Source organism: Mercenaria mercenaria, chromosome 1, assembly GCF_021730395.1.
Source record: "Mercenaria mercenaria strain notata chromosome 1, MADL_Memer_1, whole genome shotgun sequence".
Lineage (NCBI taxonomy): Eukaryota > Metazoa > Mollusca > Bivalvia > Venerida > Veneridae > Mercenaria > Mercenaria mercenaria.
Window position 1 is genome coordinate 100,970,699 of NC_069361.1, and position 23,317 is coordinate 100,994,015.

General features: G+C 36.5%; 1 protein-coding gene across 4 annotated transcripts in view; it reads right to left on the minus strand.

Annotated features, from left to right (window-relative positions):
- LOC123528759 (protein Smaug homolog 1-like) overlaps positions 1 to 23,317 on the minus strand; it is a 68,232-nt gene that overhangs the window by 20,080 nt on the left and 24,835 nt on the right. For all 4 annotated transcript variants that reach the window (XM_045308751.2, XM_045308733.2, XM_045308760.2 and 1 more), the window contains exons 3-5: positions 19,095 to 19,745; positions 11,715 to 12,023; positions 4,061 to 4,170 (exon numbers count right to left, since the gene is read on the minus strand). In XM_045308751.2, the coding sequence (XP_045164686.1) occupies positions 4,061 to 4,170; positions 11,715 to 12,023; positions 19,095 to 19,745 (1,070 nt within the window). The remainder of the gene's footprint in view (positions 1 to 4,060; positions 4,171 to 11,714; positions 12,024 to 19,094; positions 19,746 to 23,317) is intronic.

Below are 23,317 nucleotides of genomic sequence, written 5' to 3' on the forward strand. Positions count from 1 at the left end.
AGGTCAAAATCAATGTCAAATTTCATTTTGAAACACGAAACTATGCATATGGTCCAAATTTGATGCCTGTACCTTCAAAAATGTGAAAGTAGGTCACTAGGTCAAAATAAAGGTCAAAGTTTTTTCCAGTGCACAAAATTATGCATGTGGTCCAAATTTGAAGGCTGTAGCTACAGAAATGTGAAAGTAGGTCACTAGGTCAAAATCAAGGTCAACTCATGTCAAGGTTCATCTTGCCACTCAAAAATATACATGTGGTCCAAGTTTGAATGTTGTAGTTACTGACAAGAACATTTTAAAAGCTTTTCCCTATATAAGTCTATATGAACCATGTAACCCCCGGGGCGGGGCCATATTTAACCCTAGGAGGATAATTTGAACAAACTTGGTAGAGAACCACTAGATGATGCTACATTACAAGTATCAAAGCCCTAGGCTTTGTGGTTTGGACAAGAAGATTTTCAAAGTTTTTCCCTATATAAGTCTATGTAAACCATATGACCCCCAGGGCGGGGCCATATTTGACCCTAGGGGTATAATTTGAACAATCTTAGTTGAAGACCACTAGATGATGTCACATACAAAATATCAAAGCCCTAGGCCCTGTGGTTTTGGACAAGAGGTTATTCAAAGTTTTTCCCTATATAAGTCTATATAAACCATGTGACCCCCAGGGCAGGGCCATATTTGACCCCAGAGAAATAATTTGAATCATCTTGGTAGAGGACCACTAGATGATGCTTCATACCAAATATCAAAGCCCTAGGCTCTGTGGTTTTGGACAAGAAGGTTTTCAAAGTTTTTCCCTATATAAATCTATATAAATTATAGAAATAAACAAAGGGCCATAACTCACTCATAAATTGTTGAACCAGTCTGATTTTCAGGGGGACACAACTAGGGTACCAATACATCATTCTGACAAAGTTTGGTCAAAATCCCCCCAGTAGTTTCTGAGGAGATGCGATAACGAGAAATTGTTAACGGACGGACGGACGGACGGAATGACGGACGGACGGACCACGGACGCAGAGTGATTTTAATAGCCCACCATCATCATGATGGTGGGCTAATAAACAGATGAACAGAGGTTACAAGTAGGGAAAAATCTAACAAAGATTATTTGATAACAAGAGCTCGTCGAACACGAAATGCCCCCCTTGATGCATTCAGTAACTGCACAAGGAACAGAAATTATCTGCTCACTGTAAACACAAATTCCATTTCCGAACACAAAACTATGCAAGTGGTCCAAATTTGAAGCCTGTACCTTCAGAAATGTGAAAGTAGGTCACTAGGTCAATCTCAAGATCAAAGTTCATTTCAGTACACAAAACTATGCTTATGGTTCAAATTTGAAGGCTGTAGCTTGAGAAATGTGAAAGTAGATCACTAGGTCAAAATCAAGGTCAAATTTTATTTTGGAACAAAAAACTATGCATGTGGTCCAAATTTGAAGCCTGTACCTTCAAAAATGTAAAAGTAGGTCACTAGGTCAATAACAAGGTCAAAGTTTTTTTCAGTACACAAACCTATGCATGTGATCCAAATTTGAAGGCTGTAGGTACAGAAATATGAAAGTAGGTCACTAGGTCAAGATCAAAGTCAACTCATGTCAAGGTTCATCTTGCCACTCAAAACTATACATGTGGTCCAAATTTGAATGATGTAAGTTATGGACATGAAGATTCTAAGTTTTTCCCTGTATAAGTCTATATGAACCATATGACTTCTGGGGCGGGGCCATATTTGACCCGAGAGGGATAACTTGAACAAACTTGGTAGAGAACCACTAAATGATGCTACATTACAAATTACCAAAGCCATAGTCTGTGGTTTGGACAAGAAGATTTTTCCCTATATAAGTATATGTAAACCATGTGACCCCCACGGCGGAGCCATATTTGACCCTAGGGGAATAATTTGAAAAATCTTAGTAGAGGACCACTAGATGATGTCATATACAAAATATCAAAGCCCTAGGCCATGTGGTTTTGGACAAGAGGTTTTTCCAAGTTTTTTCCTATATAAGTCTATATAAACCATGTGACCCTTGGGGTGGGGCCATATTTGACCCTAGGGAAATAATCTGAACAATCTTGGTAGAGGACCACTAGATTTTGCTACAAACCAAATATCAAAGCCCTAGGCCCTATGGTTTTGGACAAGAAGATCAGAAACCATTTAACTGTTCCTGGCCAATGTAACCTTGACCTTTGACCTAATGACCTCAAAATCAATAGGGGTCATCTGCTGGTCATGACCAACCTAACTATCAATTTTCCTGACACTAGGCCCAAGCGTTCTTGAGTTATTGCCTGAAAACCATTTTACTGTTCCTGGTCACTGTGACCTTGACCTGTGACATACTGACCTCAAAATCAATAGGGGTCATCTGCTGGTCATTACCAACCTCCCTATCAACTTTAGTGACCCTATGCCTAAGCGTTCTTGAGTTATCATCCGGAAACCGTTTTACTGTTCAGGGTCACTGTGACCTTGACCTTTAACATACTGACCTTAAAATCAATAGGGGTCATCTGCTGGTCATTAACAACCTCCCTATCAACTTTCATGATCCTAGGCCAAAGTGTTCTTGAGTTATCATCCGGAAACCGTTTTACTGTTCAGGGTCACTGTGACCTTGACCTTTAACATACCGACTTCAAAATCAATAGGGGTCATCTGCTGGTCATTACCAACCTCCCTATCAACTTTCATGATCCTAGGCCCAAGTGTTCTTGAGTTATCATCCGGAAACCGTTTTACTGTTCAGGGTCACTGTGACCTTGACCTTTAACATACTGACCTCAAAATCAATAGGGGTCATCTGCTGGTCATTACCAACCTCCCTATCAACTTTCATGATCCTAGGCCCAAGTGTTCTTGAGTTATCATCCGGAAACCGTTTTACTATTCAGGGTCACTGTGACCTTGACCTTTGACATACAGACCTCAAAATCAATAGGGGTCATCTGCTGGTGATGACCAACCTCCCTATCAACTTTCATGATCCTAGGCCCAAGCGTTCTTGAGTTATCATCCGGAAACGGATTGGTCTACATTCCGACCGACAGACAGACCGACCGACATCTGCAAAACAATATACCCCTCCTTTTTCAAAGGGGGGCATAAATACAACTGTGGCATTACATATTGCATTTTATGTGGCATAATATATTATACACGTGACAAACACCACAAAGGTGGCATATCCACTCCGGTAAAATGGCAAGTTTTTTTTTTAAGACAATAAGCTCTTAATTAGCTTGTAATTTGACCATCTAAGCAATGATTATACGCGCTTCTGGAGGCACATACAGATGCCATAAACCAAGCAAGTGTTGTTAACCATAGGCATACAAGTGTCAGTGTCATAAACCATACTGGTAGAATAAACAACACAAATTCAGGTGTCATAAACTATACAGATGTCATAAACCATACTTGTAGCATAAACAACACAAGTGTCATAACCCATTCAGGTGTCATAAACTATACAGGAATCATATACTATACTGGGGTCCCAAACCATACTTGTAAATGTAGCATAAACCACCAACAATCATGGAGGTGAAACAAGAGTTGTCAAACCATCCTCGTGACACCAACAACACAGGTTACATAAACTATACTGGTAACTCAAACCACAAATTTTACATATAAACAGCACAGGTAGCATAAATATGTGATTTTTCATTTTAACATGTGATATTTCATTTTAACAGAAGGCCTCTTGAGGCAGAAACTACCTATAGGTTGGAATTATACACATCTCTCAATAACAAAATCAAAAACATTTTCTGGGAGATGTAATTATATTGCAAGTTGCACAGCCAGATCTTGTGAATAATTTATCACTGCTTGCCTGTTAAACTAATGATGGTATTTCATGAATAGTAAATTAGTTACACACAATTTTTCCTATTTAGTATTGCTAAGAAATGTCACTGTGTGATATTCCAAGATACAGAAACCTGGCCTGTGATGTTAGAGGAATATTTACTCTTAACAGTCTCCCACAAATATACTACCAGTAACTGACAAAATAAGAACATACCTGGTGAGTAAGCCAGTCTTCTCTGATACTCATCATATCTTCATATGTCATTTGTTGGAACAGGTAGGCATACTTGTGTAACCTGAGGCTCTTTAGCCATAGAGGTACATCTGAAATACACAATATTATGTCATTTGTTGGTAAAGATAGGCATACTTGTGTAATCTGAAGCTCTTTAGCCATAGAGGAACATCTGAAATACACAATAGTATGTCATTTGTTGGTAAAGATAGGCATACTTGTGTAATCTGAAGCTCTTTAGCCATAGAGGTACATCTGAAATACACAATAATATGTCATTTGTTGGAAAAGGTAGGCATACATGTGTAATCTGAAGCTCTTTAGCAATAGAGGTACATCTGAAATACACAATATTATGTCTTTTGTTGGAAAAGGTAGGATATGAAATACACAATATTATGTCATTTGTTGGTAAAGGTAGGCATACTTGTGTAATCTGAAGCTCTTTAGCCATAGAGGAACATCTGAAATACACAATATCATGTCATTTGTTGGAAAAGGTAGGATCTGGAATACACAATATTATGTCATTTGTTGGAACAGATAGGATCTGGAATACACAATATCATGTCATTTGTTGGTAAAGATAGGATCTGGAATACACAATATCATGTCATTTGTTGGAAAAGGTAGGATCTGGAATACACAATATTATGTCATTTGTTGGAACAGGTAGGCATACTTGTGTAATCTGAGGCTCTGTAGCAACAGAGGAACATCTGAAATATACAATATTATGTCATTTGCTGGAACAGGTAGGCATATTTCTGTAAGTTGTGACTCTTTAGCCATTGAGGAACATTTGAAATACACAATATTATGTCATTTGTTGGAACAGATAAGCATACTTGTGTAATCTGAAGCTATTTAGCCATAGAGGAACATCTGAAATACACAATATTATGTCATTTGTTGGAACAGATAAGCATACTTGTGTAATCTGAAGCTGTTTAGCCATAGAGGAACATCTGAAATACACAATATTATGTCATTTGTTGGAACAGATAAGCATACTTGTGTAATCTGAAGCTATTTAGCCATAGAGGAACATCTGAAATACACAATATTATGTCATTTGTTGGAACAGATAAGCATACTTGTGTAATCTGAAGCTGTTTAGCCATAGAGGAACATCTGAAATACAGTAAACCTCACTTATAAGGAACTCGGATATAAGGAACACTCGGTTATAAGGAACAGTTTTCAATTCCCCGATCTAATTCCTTCTTTATTCAATGTAAAAATCCTCGGTTATAGGGAACTCGGTTATAAGGAACACTCGGTTATAAGGAACACTTTTTTTCAGTCCCAAAGTAAGAAATTCAATGGAAAACCCCTCGGTTATAGCGAACGGATATAAAAAGAATAAAAATTATTGAAAATCGGAAATAAACAGGAGAATCGCTGATGATGTCAGAGTAACGTCGTCACTTTCACGCGCTTTCATGCACATGGATAAACACAAATTATTTCATTTCTATGATATTTAGTTTGTTAATTCACGGATACGATAAAAAGAAAATATATAATAACATCAAATCACCAAATACTAGACGATAGTAGAATTATATTTACTCAAGATTATGTTCAAGAACTACATGTATTAAGTATTTCATATTGATCATAGTGAACGAAATTCAGTCACGGTCACGGCAATCTATCCTAAATAAATATGCTAATTATACGTAATTAACAATGACAAACAGTCCAGTTTACCATATTTCCAGTTGTAAAAATTATAGCAGGTGCTAAAATGAACAACAGCAAAAATATAGGTATAATTTACACTTTAAATAATCCGTATGTATGACGGCGTTGTGTAGTCGTAATACACTATGTCATAAACACCCTACTTTTAAATTTTAATGGGTAGTCTAATTTAATATTTTTGTAATAAAAAATTAACATGCAGTCTAGCAAAGTAAGGGGAGTATAACTGCAACATATAGTCACCGTGTAACGCTCTCTAAAAAGAAGATAGAAATAACCGACAAAAAAAAATTAAAACATAAGTTACGGTCATTCTTACCGACGAACATTTTGGCTTGGTTTCGGTTTATAACGCCGCATTTTCAACTCTATTTCAGTCATACACATGCAGGCAGTTTGCCTTACATCTCTCCAGGAAAGGACCGGTAGTAGAAACGCAACTTTCTCACATAAAGATTCAAGATCAGCCCGGAGTGTGAACAAATAGCCCTTATCAAACGTCAGTCATAGTGTTCGCTATACATCCGGTGTTCGTTATACAAACCTCGGTTACAAGGAACTAGTTCGCTATACGGATTTAAGGAACCTCGGTTATAAAGAACAATTTTTAGAGGTCCCAAGCTGTTCCTTATAAGCGAGGTTTACTGTACACAATATTATGTCATTTGTTGGAACAGATAAGCATACTTGTGTAATCTGAAGCTGTTTAGCCATAGAGGAACATCTGAAATACACAATATTATGTCATTTGTTGGAACAGATAAGCATACTTGTGTAATCTGAAGCTGTTTAGCCATAGAGGAACATCTGAAATACACAATATTATGTCATTTGCTGGAAAAGATAGGCATACTTTTGCAATCTGAGGACGTTTACATCTGAAAAACACAATGTTATTTCATTATCTATTTCCAGCTGCATTTCATATCAAGGGTGCTTGACATAAAAAGGACTTGTTCATATCATATGAAAAACAGTATTAAACCATTAAATGGAGTTTTAACACTGTCATATTTTAGCTCAAACTAAGGGTATGTGCATGACTTATTTTTATTCCTTTATCATTTCTATCATGGATATAGATAGCTATTCAACAATGGGCTTAATGTTTATGGTAAATGTATTGAAAAACTCTCAAGTATCAAGTACTTTATATATCTCACACTGTACACTGATACAAATACTTAATAAAGAAATGAAGTGACAAGGTTTCAAGCAACAATCATATATCATATTTAAGTATACAATTAAAACATGTTTTAATTGCAAAACTCAGCAGTGTTGAACAGTTTCAATAACTTCTTAATATATGCATTTTTTATATAAAGTTATTATATTTAAAGTAAGTAAACAAGTGCATTTTAAACCTGAAAGTAAAACTGGCCCATATCACTCACCTGAGTCAACAGACTACTGAAATGATCCTAATTTTCTTAAATGTCCCCTTTCGTCAATTTTGTGAGGAGCTTTCAAATATCATAAAATCAGAGTTTTCAAAGGACTGAAAGTTTGCTATTTCTAAAATTAGAATAATTCTAAAATTTGAATAAATTTGTGAGATAGAATCAGTGTTGCATCTAGGATTCGGAAAATAGGGGGCCTACTCAGAACAAGAGCTGTCGGAGGACAGCAACGCTCAACTATTTAACAGCCTTGTCGCTTGAATGAATAAGAAAGTCGAAAAAGGGGCATAATTTAGTAAAAAAGTAAAATAGGGTTATGGAACCTGCAAAGTGCTTATCAGCTCATGACAGTGGACAAGTGTATGAAGTTTCAATCCATTCCCATTAGTGGGTACTGAGATACCAGCTTACATTTAAGAATTTAACCCAAAAACTCCTAAGTTGAAAAAGGGGCATAATTTTGTAAAATGCAAAGTTGAGTTATTGATCCTTTGCACTGCATGTCATATCATGACAGTGAACTAGTGTGTGAAGTTTCAATCCTTTCCCATTAGTGGATACTGAGATACGAACTTACATACAAAAACTTAACCAAAAATTTCTATGTTGAAAAAGGGGCATAATTTTGTAAAAAAGCAAAATAAAGTTATGGGACCTGCTTTGTGCATGTCAGATCATGACAGTGAACAAGTGTGTGAAGTTTCAATCCATTCCCATTAGTGAGTACTGAGATACCAGCTTAAATACAAAACCTTAACCAAAAAATTCTAAGTCGAAAAAGGGGCATAATTTTGTAAAAAAGCAAAATAGAGTTATGGAACCTGTGCAATGTAAGTCAGTTTATCACAGTAAATAAGTGTGTGAAGTTTCAATCCATTCCCACAAGTGGTTACTGAGATACCAGCTTACATACAAAACCTTAACCAAAAATTTCTAAGTCAAAAAAGGGACATAATTTTGTAAAAAAGCAAAACAGAGTTATGGAACCTGTGCAGTGTAAGTCAGTTTATCACAGTGAATAAGTGTGTGAAGTTTCAATCCATTCCCACAAGTGGTTGCTGAGATACCAGCTTACATACAAAAACTTAACCAAATCGGGACGGGACGCGGACGCGGACGCCGACGCATGGGCGAGTCCAATAGCTCTACTATTCTATGAATAGTCAAGCTAAAAAATAGGGGGGATCTGTGAAAAATGGGGACAGGGGGAATTTCCAAAGAAGTATGTCTAAAGGTTAAGAATTTGACCATTTATTTTAAACTAAAATTAACTGACCAAATCTCATAATTTTACTGCTCTACATCCTCTGTCAGATGAGTATTATAATACAACTGGTATCATACTATCTCAACTAGAGACCATTATCGGTGTCTATTTGGTCCAAATCAGCATCATGACTGGAACTTGGTGCACTCTTGTCAGTTAAAATTCAAATCTATGTTCTCCTGCTGAGACGCTGTTGGCCTAACAAAACAATCGCTAATCTTTCTTTTGGCATTTTGATTTTTCAGCGGCATAAAACTTTTCTTTTATTTACACGTGTTACACTAACACGCAGACGTATACCGGTAATGGTCATCACCGCAGACAAAGTAGACAGATAGAAGACAGTCATAACATTTCTGTCCTTTGGTATTAACTACTTTGTTTGAATATTAACCACTTATGGACTCATGAATCTTTTTAAACCAATGTTCTACAAACAAAACAAGACAGAGCTCAATGGGTGATCAATACAGCGAGTCCCCAGTACAGCAAATACTCCCTTTTGATGTCATGTGACACAAAAGCTAAATCATGTCGAAAAAAGTCATCAGCAAGGATGATTCTCAATTCAATTATTATAACACTTGTCTGTCACGCCTGAGTAAGAATTACCCATTTATTGGTCTAGTTCAATATTTGACATTGACTTTTAAAAAACTGGACTACATAATATATCTTAAGGTAAATGAACTTTGCACAACAAACATAACCTTTTTATTGATCATTGAAAATGTACAAAAAATAAAAAATAAATAAAAACCATTACAGTGAACCTATAAATTAAAAGTATTTTACTTTGTCAATCTTGTGGGGAAAATGGGGGGGGGGGGGTAATGGGTAAACATCTTGTGTATGTTACACTAATTGAGGTGAGTAATTAACTAACGTCTGTCCGTCACTTTAAACACAAGTTCTGTCCCTAGGCAACAATGATTACATTCTTAATCATTACCTCTGTAAATAATGTAGGTGGCAAAATAACAAGCATATTGATTTAACTTTATTACTATCAAAGTTGTAAGACCTACATCGGATTTACTTTACTACTTGTCATGGTAAAACCCAAATGATTAATTTAGTATTAAAGTTGACAAAGTCATGACATTGTGTCTTTTTCTCTCCCCAGTTTGTAGATATGATATGATTAAATGAGGAATTACACACTGTAATCTCGCCAAATATAAGCTAACTATCAAGACTGTTAAAAACGTCAACACATACCCAGCAACTACATCAAAATATTATTCTGGCACATCTAATAAATACAAGGCAGTCTGAAAGACAGCTATATCCCCCCACCACTGTTATGGATAGTGAAAGGGTTGATGGTATTGAGTGGAAGCATTAAACATTCGAGTTGTGACCTTGACCTTAAGCTGGCAGGGGTGAATTTTGAATTCTGCATATTGTCTTGATAATGGCAATATTACAGCAAAGTCATATCAAAATCCTTCAAAGGGTTTAGGAGATACATAAAATGGAAAGCTCAAACCTTTGACCTTGAATTGTGGCCTTGAGACAACATGGCTGACTAATGAGTTCTGTACATCGTCTTGCTGATGTGATCAAATGACCCCGAGTTTCATGAAAATCCTTCAAGGGGTTAAGGAGATACAGAGCGGATACAAAATGGAAGGCTCAAACATTTGACTTAGAGTTGTGACCTTGACCTTAAGCTGACATGGCTGACTAGTGAGTTCTGCACATCGTCTTGATGAGGTGATCATTTGACCAAAATTTCTTGAAATTCCTTCAAGGGGTTTAGGAGATACAGAGCGCACACAAAATGGAAGGCTCAAACATTTGACCCAGAGATGTGACCTTGACCTTGAGCGGACATGGCTGACTCATGAATTCTGCACATTGTCTTGATGAGGTGATCATTTGACCCAAGTTTCATGAAAATCCTTAAACTGGTTTAGGAGATATAGAGCAGACACAAACTTGAAGGCTCAAACCTTTGACCTTGAATTGTGCCAACATGGCTGACTCATGAGTTCTGCACATCGCCTTGATAAGGTGATCATTTGGCCCAAGTTTCATGATTATCCTTCAAGGGGTTTAGTAGATACAGAGAGGGTACGAAATGGAAGGCTCAAACCTTTGACCTTGAGTTGTGACCTTGACCTTGAGTCGACATGGCTGACCCATGGGTTCTGAACATTGTCTTGATGAGGTGATCATTTCACTCAAGTTTCATGATTATCCTTCGAGGGATTTAGGAGATACAGAGCGGACATGAACCTTTGACCTTGAGTTGTGACCTTGACCTTGAGCCGACATGGCTGACTCAGAGTTCTGCACATCGTCTTGATGAGGTGATCATTTGACTAACGTTTCATGAAAATCCTTCAAGGGGTTTAGGAGATACACAGCAGACACAAAATGTTACGGATGGACGGGCTGACAGAGACCATTCCGAAAACACCACCACTCGTGGCAGTGTAGAAATTATTTGCGTACATACAACATGAATTAATTGGCAAAATCCTCAAAGGTTACTATCAACTATGTACTGACTGGCGAGATAACATCTGCGGATAAATAACTAAAATATGCAATTTGTAATTAAATTGATTACAGTTTTCTTTCTTTGTTATCACTGGCTAGAAATATTCAAACTTTTAAATCAACCACAAATGTTGCCACTAATGATAAGTACTTAAGTGGGAGCGAGGCTTGCTTCCATTGTATATGCAACCTTCCTATGAGGGGGCTCCTTTCAATCCATTTCTAAAATAAAGCACTATCAACTTGAAAAACAGTCATCCAGCATAATTACTTTTTTGGTTGGGTTTAATGTTGCATCAACACAATTAGAGGTCATATGGTGATGTTCCAGCTTTGATGGTAGAGGAAACCTCAGGTGCCCCTCGTACATTATTTCATCAAAGGCAGGCAAATGGGTGGAACCACCGACCTTCCTTTAGCCAGCAGGATGTCTTCCTCATATGAATATTACTTAAAGGATTTGATTGATCCATCACCTAAGGGCCACAACTTTTGCACCATTTCATGAATTATGCCCCCTTTTTACTTTGAAGTTTTGATGCAGTTTCATCCTGTCTCTGTTATAACTAAATAGATCTGATTCAGACTTAGAACAGTTTTTCCACATTATCTGTCACATCATATGCCAAAAGTTCCATATAGAACTTTTACACTATAGTACTGCTTGTATTAAGGAACAAAAAACTATAACAAAATTGTATCTTTACACAGTACTACTCAGTACTAAAATTTTTATATTTACCTCGCATGCCACTACCTTCCTCCATAAATGTATTTCTCACAGGATGGGGACCATCTTCCCTGTGTTCGTCGCTCCCGCTCCCCGATGATGCTGTGCTGCTCTGTGGAGACAATGGAGCATGGTCAGAGAGGACAGAACCGGGCCGACCAGGACCCTGGATGAGATGGGCGTCATTAGATTTTAGCCACTCTGAGACAGAGGATGTGTTGATAGGCAGAGTGTTTGGTGGAGCGAACGAATGCATTCGTCGTAAAGGTGCATGATGGGAGGCTGGCTGTGATGGTGCAGGCTGGTTTTGTTGACTAACCGCTGCAATCAAATAAATAAGAAAATAACACAAACTGTCTAACAAAAGAAATAATCTCTGGCTTTATAAGACATGATGTAAAACATCTATTGTCACAGTATCTCATATTTCCTTATCAAATGAAAGCAGGAACCAACACATAGCAGTGCTGTAAGGGTAAAGTGTACATTAACCTATTTATGCAAACATTGTAGAGCTATGAAACTAGTTGTACAAGCTATCCAGTTTCTAAAATCGTGACCATATGCGTCAGATCTACTTTATATAGACAGTCCACACAAGATTTTAATGGTGATTTATTTGTCCAGTCTGGCAAGTACACATGATTAGTTGTCTTAATATTTACCCTAGGTATTTACAGGTGAATTGTATCTCTTAATACCTACTTTAATCTGCTTAAGTACAGGGCAATAAAGTGCGGCCATTAATGTATTTTATCTCAATAGTAGTTATGAGGGAGTAGGGCAGTCAGGCTCAAACTACTGCTAAAACTAGGCTTATTTTAGATCACTGGTTTCCAGATCCTTAAAAAAAGTTAAAATAAATTTGAATGTTTAAGCCTACTTAAAATAAGATTTGAGTGACATAAACATAAGCTCTTACCAGCTTTTACAACCAACTATGACACTGTGTTCTTATGAGCTTTTACAACCAACTATTGACTACTTGTCAAATGTGCATGTTCATGAACATATTTAAAACATAGTTTGATCAGTAACAAGTTTTTTTCCCTGATTTCTCTTTAAATATGAGACAAAACCATTCAAACACCATTCTAAATAACTTCAAGGGTGCCAATACAGTTGGTCCATTGGTCTAGTGGTAAAATGCTTGACTGTCAATTCAGAGGTCCAGAGTTAAATCCCGGTCCAGGCACTGGAAATTTATTAGATGCTCTTGAGTGTCTCCCACCTATCTAAGAGGCTAGTACTGGCACTTTTCAAGAAAGAAAGCTAAATGCATGTATCGGTGCTATACACCTGGCACGATAAAGAACCAGACTGTCTATTCATAAAGAGCTAGGCTAAGTTAGCCGGACAGGCCTGTATCTAAATGGATTTCTCTCTCTCTCTGTTCTAAGGGCTTTGTCTCACTCTGTCCATCTGGTCAGATTGCTCCATGTCTGTACTAGTAGAGGATGAATTTGACTTCCTGAGTTACTGCCTTTGTATTATGTAAAGTGCCTTTGAACGTGTTTATCATGAAAAGGGCGCTATATAAATCTCGTACAATTTTGATGGGGTATTTCCATTTGAAAATTTCAGCCGCTTCAAGACCAAAATGTTTTTAAAAAAAATCATTTCTGGTCACAAAATTGACATTTAAAAATCAAAAAAGATCTTCCTACAACCAGCTGATTAGAATGACCTATACTTCTATATGTATCTGATGTTGCAAAACAAAATAAACCCTTTTATGGATTAGGTATATCAAACAGTAGCTTTACAAGTTTTTAGTAAGTAACTCAACAGTTACTTATGATTCTAACACAAGATTTACTTGATTTTAGGACTAAGAAGAGTTATGGCAAAGGGACTGAACTCTAAGACGACCTCCAGTTTAGAAGCCCGGATGTTCTAGAGAGGGTCATGAACACTCACGGAAGAAGATGGCCAGATCTTTTTTAAATTGGGGACAGCCAAACTATGGGGAGTCAATGAATATAGAAGTGCTTTTGGTATGATAGTCTTTGGTGACATATCTACTGCTCTAACATTTGGCAAAGTGTCCCTATTCTTTAATCTGAGACAATGAAAAATAAATCAAATTGCTATACTATACTGTATGTCTTATAATTTGCACCTATTACAATATGAACATATATACTTCAGCATATCAACATGACATGTATGAGCTGTATGCTTACACATTACAGCGTGTAGGGATAATTATGCATTCATGATACAATCACTGTAGAAATAATTATTATATGCATATTCATGATACAATCACTGTAGGAATAATTATTACATGCATATTCATGATACGACCACTGCAGGAATAATTATCCATATTCATGTTATATGTTTTAGAGATAATTATGTATATTCATGATACAGTCACTGTGGGAATAATTATGCATATTCATGTTATATATGTTTTAGGGATAATTATGCATATTCATGATACAGTCACTGTAGGAATAATTATGCATATTCATGTTACAATCATTACAAGGATATTTATGCACATTTATACTGTTGGGACAATAATGTATTTTTATGCTGTAATCACTGTAGAGATAATTAATATTTGCATATGATTCAATCATATTAATATTATGCATATTCATGACATCATTTCAATAGTTCTAAGTACGTTTCTTTCAAAAGCCTTGTCATTAAAAAAGTTACAACGTTGACATCAAGTGACAACAATACTTTTTTTAACAAGAGCACCGCCTTGCGGGTGCTGACGCTCATCTGATTTTTTTTTGTGTAATAGAAATATTGTCCTACCCATGATTTTCTAAGTCTAAAAAGGGCCATCATTCTTGCAAAAAGCAGGATAGAGTTATGTTTCTTGATGTTCAGTGTCCACTTATGATGGTGAAAAACTGTTGCAAGTTTTAAAGCAATAGCTTTGATAGTTTATGAGAAAAGTTGACTTAAACATAATACTCAACCAAGAAAATGATTTTCTAAGTCCAAAAGGGGCAATAATTATTGCAAAAAGCAGGATGGAGTTATGTTGCTTGCTGTACAGGGTCAGCTTATGATGGTGAACAAGTGTTGCAAGTTTCAAAGCAATAGCTTTGACAGTTTAAGAGAAAAAGTTGACCTAAACATAAAACTTAACCAAGAAATCTGATATTTTCTAAGTCCAACAAGAGCACCGCCTTGCGGGTGCTGACGCTCATCTGATTTTTTTTTTGTGTAATAGAAATATTGTCCTACCCATGATTTTCTAAGTCTAAAAAGGGCCATCATTCTTGCAAAAAGCAGGATAGAGTTATGTTTCTTGATGTTCAGTGTCCACTTATGATGGTGAAAAACTGTTGCAAGTTTTAAAGCAATAGCTTTGATAGTTTATGAGAAAAGTTGACTTAAACATAATACTCAACCAAGAAAATGATTTTCTAAGTCCAAAAGGGGCAATAATTATTGCAAAAAGCAGGATGGAGTTATGTTGCTTGCTGTACAGGGTCAGCTTATGATGGTGAACAAGAGTTGCAAGTTTCAAAGCAATAGCTTTGATAGTTTAAGAGAAAAAGTTGACCTAAACATAAAACTTAACCAAGAAATCTGATATTTTCTAAGTCCAAAAGGGGCCATAAATCTTGCAAAAATCAGGATGGAGTCATGTTTCTTGCTGTACAGGGTCAACTTATGATGGTGAACAAGTGTTGCAAGTTTTAAAGCAATAGCTTTGACAGTTTAGGAGAAAAGCTGACCTAAACATAAAACTTAACCAAGAAAACTGATTTTCTAAGTCCAAAAGGGGCAATAATTCTTGCAAAAAGCAAGATGGAGTTATGTTTCTTGATGTACAGGGTCTGCTTATGATGGTGAACAAGTATTCCAAGTTTCAAAGCAATAGCTTTGATAGTTTAGGAGAAAAGTTGACCTAAACATAAAACTTAACCAAGAAATCTGATATTTTCTAAGTACAAAAGGGGCCATAAATCTTGCAAAAATCAAGATGGAGTTATGTTTCTTGCTATACAGGGTCAGCTTATGATGGTGAACAAGTATTCCAAGTTTCAAAGCAATAGCTTTGATAGTTTAGGAGAAAAGCTGACCTAAACATAAAACTTAACCAGGCAACGCCGACGCAGACGCCGACGCCGACAACCGCTCAAGTGATGACAATAACTCATCATTTTTTTTCAAAAAATCAGATGAGCTAAAAAGGGCCATAAATCTTGCAAAAAGCAGGATGGAGTTATGTCTCTTGCTGTACAGGGTCAACTTATGATGGTGAACAAGTGTTGCAAGTTTTAAAGCAATAGCTTTGACAGTTTAGGAGAAAAGCTGACCTAAACATAAAACTTAACCAAGAAAACTGATTTTCTAAGTCCAAATGGGGCAATAATTCTTGCAAAAAGCAAGATGGAGTTATGTTACTTGATGTACAGGGTCTGCTTATGATGGTGAACAAGTATTCCAAGTTCCAAAGCAATAGCTTTGATAGTTTAGGAGAGAAGTTGACCTAAACATAAAACTTAACCAAGAAATCTGATATTTTCTAAGTACAAAAGGGGCCATAAATCTTGCAAAAATCAAGATGGAGTTATGTTTCTTGCTATACAGGGTCAGCTTATGATGGTGAACAAGTATTCCAAGTTTCAAAGCAATAGCTTTGATAGTTTAGGAGAAAAGTTGACCTAAACATAAAACTTAACCAAGAAATCTGATATTTTCTAAGTACAAAAGGGGCCATAAATCTTGCAAAAAGCAAGATGGAGTTATGTTTCTTGCTATACAGGGTCAGCTTATGATGGTGAACAAGTATTCCAAGTTTCAAAGCAATAGCTTTGATAGTTTAGGAGAAAAGCTGACCTAAACATAAAACTTAACCAGGCAACGCCGACGCAGACGCCGACGCCGACAACCGCTCAAGTGATGACAATAACTCATCATTTTTTTTCAAAAAATCAGATGAGCTAAAAAGGGCCATAAATCTTGCAAAAAGCAGGATGGAGTTATGTCTCTTGCTGTACAGGGTCAACTTATGATGGTGAACAAGTGTTGCAAGTTTTAAAGCAATAGCTTTGACAGTTTAGGAGAAAAGCTGACCTAAACATAAAACTTAACCAAGAAAACTGATTTTCTAAGTCCAAATGGGGCAATAATTCTTGCAAAAAGCAAGATGGAGTTATGTTACTTGATGTACAGGGTCTGCTTATGATGGTGAACAAGTATTCCAAGTTTCAAAGCAATAGCTTTGATAGTTTAGGAGAGAAGTTGACCTAAACATAAAACTTAACCAAGAAATCTGATATTTTCTAAGTACAAAAGGGGCCATAAATCTTGCAAAAATCAAGATGGAGTTATGTTTCTTGCTATACAGGGTCAGCTTATGATGGTGAACAAGTATTCCAAGTTTCAAAGCAATAGCTTTGATAGTTTAGGAGAAAAGCTGACCTAAACATAAAACTTAACCAGGCAACGCCGACGCAGACGCCGACGCCGACGCCGACAACCGCTCAAGTGATGACAATAACTCATCATTTTTTTCCAAAAAATCAGATGAGCTAAAAATCAGACAAGCTAAAGTTTAAAAAGCGAAATAGAACCTGTGCAGTGAATGTCTGATCACACTGGAGAAGGATGTTAAGTGGTTACTGAGATACCAGCTTACATACCAAAACAACATCAGACGGTGATGCAGACAAATGGGCGAGTGCTATTCTTCAAATAGTTCAGCTAATAGGGAAACAGGCTACAGTCAAACAGATTCATTTTCTTTATGCAAAAATTTCTTTTTCGTTTTTGGATATATACTGACTGACAAAATATTGGTAACATCTAACCTGAATGTTAATGACAGTAATTTCAACTAAAGTATCTGCTGAGATTGTAAAAAAACAACAGCCGACAGTCATAAAACAATACTTATTAACTGTTCAAAATAGTAACTACAGAATGTTATTCTACATCCACTAAGGGATTCAATGCCTGCATTGGTAATCAAGCCAGCTCATAATGTAATATGACAGTAATGTATGCCCCATTGAGTAGCAGGTAATTGGCAGGCTCACAAGTCAATTAGCAATGTAATAACCTGTTAAGCTCATGTGTGAGACACAGTATTCATTTTCTATGAAATACAAGGTCACCAAAATGCACTTACAACTGGCTTTTCTTTGAAGGCAATGTTCACTAAATTCAATTTCTTACCCCAGTAAAGTGATAACATTGGCACAATTTTCTGTTTTTCTCCTCAAAAATTGCAGATTTTTAGCCTATTCAGCCTCAGAAGTCTGTGAACTTAGACAAACAAGACAGAAGTTCTCTAACTGGAATCGTTTCCCTTTGATACCTTAAAAAGTACTGAAATAATTCTTTATATATGCCTAATTTACTTATTTTTAAGGCTGTATGTTATAAACAAATAAAAAGTATGGTAAATACACTAGACTAGCGTGACCTGTGACCTATATAATATAACTGCCTTACAATGGATTAATATTTTATTCTCAAGGCTATAAAATGTCAAAATCATTTTGTTATTTAACCAGAGATCAATAAATATTTTGAAATCATGATGGGATTTAGTGGTTTTATGACCGTTGATTGACCTGTATATACACAGTAATACCTTCACTATAAAGAAGATTAACTTCACAAGGACTGGGTAAACAAATGAAAATAGCAGAAAATATATTTGAATGTTTTCAACACATTGATTAACCTTTAGATCTTCTACCCTAGTCACGATCTGAGACAGTTTCATGACTCTCTCGTCATGAAATCAAATATAGTAATCTTTATATAGAAACCGGAACACCATTTAATTAGCTTGCTGTATCATGGCAATACAATGAATGAGGACGGGTAAGTCACGAAATCAAATCTTGTTCGCAAAAAGATTCTAACTCTCCAGACCTTTGTAGACTGATCTTTTCCATCAACAATATTCACATTACTGTACTATGCCGTCCGAACTGCGTTGTGTAATATTGTCATAACAACAAAAATACTTTATTCAAACCTATGGCAATGTTATTCAGCATCAATTTCAGTTCTTTGGGACAATATTGTCAAAGGGTGAGAATAATGTGCAGCCAGACCTGGACTCAAACCAGAGACCTTGAACTACTGTTCTGTTACTCTACCGACTGAGCTATCTGGCCACCTAAACACCCCACTGGGTGAGAAAAATTTTCAGCCTGACCGGGACTCAAACCTGAGGCCTAAGAGTACCGTTCATATACTCTACTGACTGCATGATCTACCTGGCCAACAACACATCTCCCCATTTTAATATTCAAGTCCTGTACCATGACAATATTAAATATATGTCATGTTGTTAATTTCTGTACATTTTAGTACTGAGTGATTGAAAATAAACAAATGCAAGATTTCTGTATTACCAACAGTGAAGCAGTATTATATTCTAATACTTACATGTAAGTGATGTTGGTGGCACTATGGTATTGAAGTTAGGTGGGGCTGACAGGGTCGCCTGCAGCGGCATATGACCAGATACACCGCCTACACTTGTCTGCAAGTGCTGCCCAGGTTGAACCCTTCCGTTACCATGGATATTGCCATGACTACCGGTCTGACCTTGTCCATCAAGGCCATTCAAGTTCAGTGATTCACTAGACTGAAATACACTGCTATTCCATCCATTTATCTGTGCATTTCCTATAGAATTTGTCTTTGCTAGAGTCACATGAGTCCGTAACGAGTTCCCGCTCTCCGGCTGATGTGAAAAAGGCACCTGACCTTGAAGATTGTCAGGCTGACCTTGAGTTTGTTGTGAAGGTGAATGAAACTGACTATTACTGAATCGTTCGTCCAAGTGGCCCAGCCACATGTTGAACTTTGACCTTTCTTCACATGTAATGGCAGGATGTATGAGAGAGTAAGACAACAACTGACGACTTTCTTCAATAAAGACGCCATTTTCAATGGAATGAGAGAGGATATGGGGTATAAGGTTAAGGTACTCATTTTTGGCTTTTGTGTTTCCCGAGTGTAGTAATGGAAGGTGTATCAAAAGTTCCTGAATTGCCTTTTCCTTCGGTTCTTGCTGAAGTTTGCAGATGTACACTGGAATAGAACAAAACATTGATTATCACATGACTTTAAAGTATTAAACAAGAGCACCGCCTTGCGGGTGCTGACGCTCATCTGATTTTTTTTGTATAATAGAAATATTGTCCTACCCATGATTTTCTAAGTCTAAAAAGGGCCATCATTCTTGCAAAAAGCAGGATAGAGTTATGTTTCTTGATGTTCAGTGTCCACTTATGATGGTGAAAAACTGTTGCAAGTTTTAAAGCAATAGCTTTGATAGTTTATGAGAAAAGTTGACTTAAACATAATATTCAACCAAGAAAATGATTTTTCTAAGTCCAAAAGGGGCAATAATTATTGCAAAAAGCAGGATGGAGTTATGTTGCTTGCTGTACAGGGTCAGCTTATGATGGTGAACAAGTGTTGCAAGTTTCAAAGCAATAGCTTTGATAGTTTAAGAGAAAAAGTTTACCTAAACATAAAACTTAACCAAGAAATCTGATATTTTCTAAGTCCAAAAGGGGCCATAAATCTTGCAAAAAGCAGGATGGAGTTATGTTTCTTGCTGTACAGGGTCAGCCTATGATGGTGAACAAGTGTTGCAAGTTTTAAAGCAATAGCTTTGATAGTTTAGGATAAAAGCTGACCTAAACATAAAACTTAACCAAGAAAACTGATTTTCTAAGTCCAAAAGGGGCAATAATTCTTGCAAAAAGCAAGATGGAGTTATGTTTCTTGATGTACAGGGTCTGCTTATGACGGTGAACAAGTATTCCAAGTTTCAAAGCAATAGCTTTGATAGTTTAGGAGAAAAGTTGACCTAAACATAAAACTTAACCAAGAAATCTGATATTTTCTAAGTACAAAAGGGGCCATAAATCTTGCAAAAAGCAAGATGGAGTTATGTTTCTTGCTATACAGGGTCAGCTTATGATGGTGAACAAGTATTCCAAGTTTCAAAGCAATAGCTTTGATAGTTTAGGATAAAAGCTGACCTAAACATAAAACTTAACCAGGCAACGCCGACGCCGACGCCGACAACCGCTCAAGTGATGACAATAACTCATCATTTTTTTTCAAAAAATCAGATGAGCTAAAAAGGAGTGGAAATACAGACCCACCGTGTGAACACTTTCCTTTCATCTAGAAAAATACTAGCTACTAATTAAAAACTTACAATATATTATATATAAATACCCTTTTTAGCTCATCTGATTTTTTGAAAAAAAATGATGAGTTATTGTCATCACTTGAGCGGTTGTCGGCGTCGGCGTCGGTGTCGGCGTCGGCGTCGGCGTCTGCGTCGGCGTTGCCTGGTTAAGTTTTATGTTTAGGTCAGCTTTTCTCCTAAACTATCAAAGCTATTGCTTTGAAACTTGGAAGACTTGTTCACCATCATAAGCTGACCCTGTATAGCAAGAAACATAACTCCATCTTGCTTTTTGCAAGATTTATGGCCCCTTTTGTACTTAGAAAATATCAGATTTCTTGGTTAAGTTTTATGTTTAGGTCAACTTTTCTCCTAAACTATCAAAGCTATTGCTTTGAAACTTGGAATACTTGTTCACCATCATAAGCAGACCCTGTACATCAAGAAACATAACTCCATCTTGCTTTTTGCAAGAATTATTGCCCCTTTTGGACTTAGAAAATCAGTTTTCTTGGTTAAGTTTTATGTTTAGGTCAGCTTTTATCCTAAACTATCAAAGCTATTGCTTTAAAACTTGCAACACTTGTCCACCATCATAAGCTGACCCTGTACAGCAAGAAACATAACTCCATCCTGCTTTTTGCAAGATTTATGGCCCCTTTTGGACTTAGAAAATATCAGATTTTTGGTTAAGTTTTATGTTTAGGTCAACTTTTTCTCTTAAACTATCAAAGCTATTGCTTTGAAACTTGCAACACTTGTTCACCATCATAAGCTGACCCTGTACAGCAAGCAACATAACTCCATCCTCCTTTTTGCAATAATTATTGCCCCTTTTGGACTTAGAAAATCATTTTCTTGGTTGAGTATTATGTTTAAGGCAACTTTTCTCATAAACTATCAAAGCTATTGCTTTAAAACTTGCAACAGTTTTTCACAATCATAAGTGGACACTGTACATCAAGAAACATAACTCTATCCTGCTTTTTGCAAGAATGATGGCCCTTTTTAGACTTAGAAAATCATGGGTATAACAATATTTCTATTATACAAAAAAAATCAGATGAGCGTCAGCACCCGCAAGGCGGTGCTCTTGTTATATAATGAATTCAAATGCATAGCAATATCTCTGAGCCTACAAGACATAGTGTTGACTTCTAATAAGCAAGTTTGTACATTAAAGGCACTGACCTCCAGATTTGGCTAAAAATAATCTTTCTTTCAAACTGAAGTTTGGTCATATTATGAACAGAAGAATATGAGTTTTTGTTTCTAAAATATTTTAAAAATTCCAAATCAAGAAAAAAAGATGACCACCTTGGCAATCGAACCCTGGACCGCAGTGGCAATAAAAACATTTTCCCGTTGTAACCTAAAAGTATAGCGCTCTAGTGGAATTAGTGATTTATGCCTTCAAAATACAGATATTTATAAACGAGACAGTTTACCTGGAGTAAAGCCTAAACGCTTTTCGATTTTCATCGTAAAAAGTAGTAAAAACAGCAAATTTTCATATGTTTCCAGAACATATAGTTCGTCAGTAATTAGGTTTTAAAGCCTTCTTAAGAAATATAGCATTTATTTTCAGATAATTATGTAAAAAAAAATTTTTTTTGTTGTTGAACGATCTGGAGGCCAGTCCCTTTAAACATGTTAAAACGAAGTTTTATGTTACCTACTAGCTTCAGTACTACAGGCAGGAATAGAGAATTAGCACACCCCTGTATTTAATTAATCAGACAATCAGCATGAAATATATATTGGAGGTAATCAGCACTGAATATATGAGGTGGAATATATGAGACAATATTATTGCAATAACAGCGGAATACTCCACCAGGACCCGTGTTTTATTATATGGAGTTCCACTTCAGTTTGCAACTGGATGTCTTCAATGTTTGCATGTTATGTCTGTAATATTGGTAATGACAGGGGAATTACAGTAAGTTACATTCCAGAGAAACAATACCTTAATTTCTGCTGCCTACCACATAGCATTTCTGTTATGTTTCTTACACAAAGGCACTAGCACATTCAATTGCTGTAAGTCAGTAGACTGTATTAATTAAAAGAAGTTACATAATTCGCTAATTTAATAATGTTACAGATTTTTACTTTAAAAAATGATATAGTACAATGAAATAAAGTATGCATCCTAAAACTACAGCATACATGGGGAATGTGGGTTTCCATTTGAATGTGTATGGGAGCAAAACCAGGGACACACAAATCTGACTTCAGGATGGTACTCGGGGAACCGCAGATATGACCTTGGGATGGTACTCAGGGACCCACAGATCTAATACCTAGGGATGGCACTCTGGGACACACAGATCTTACACAGGGATGGTACTCAGGAACCATAAGATCCAACACTCTGAATGGTTCTTGGGACCCCAAGGATCTGGCATGGGGATGGTACTCTGAGACCTGTGGATCTGACATAGGCATATTA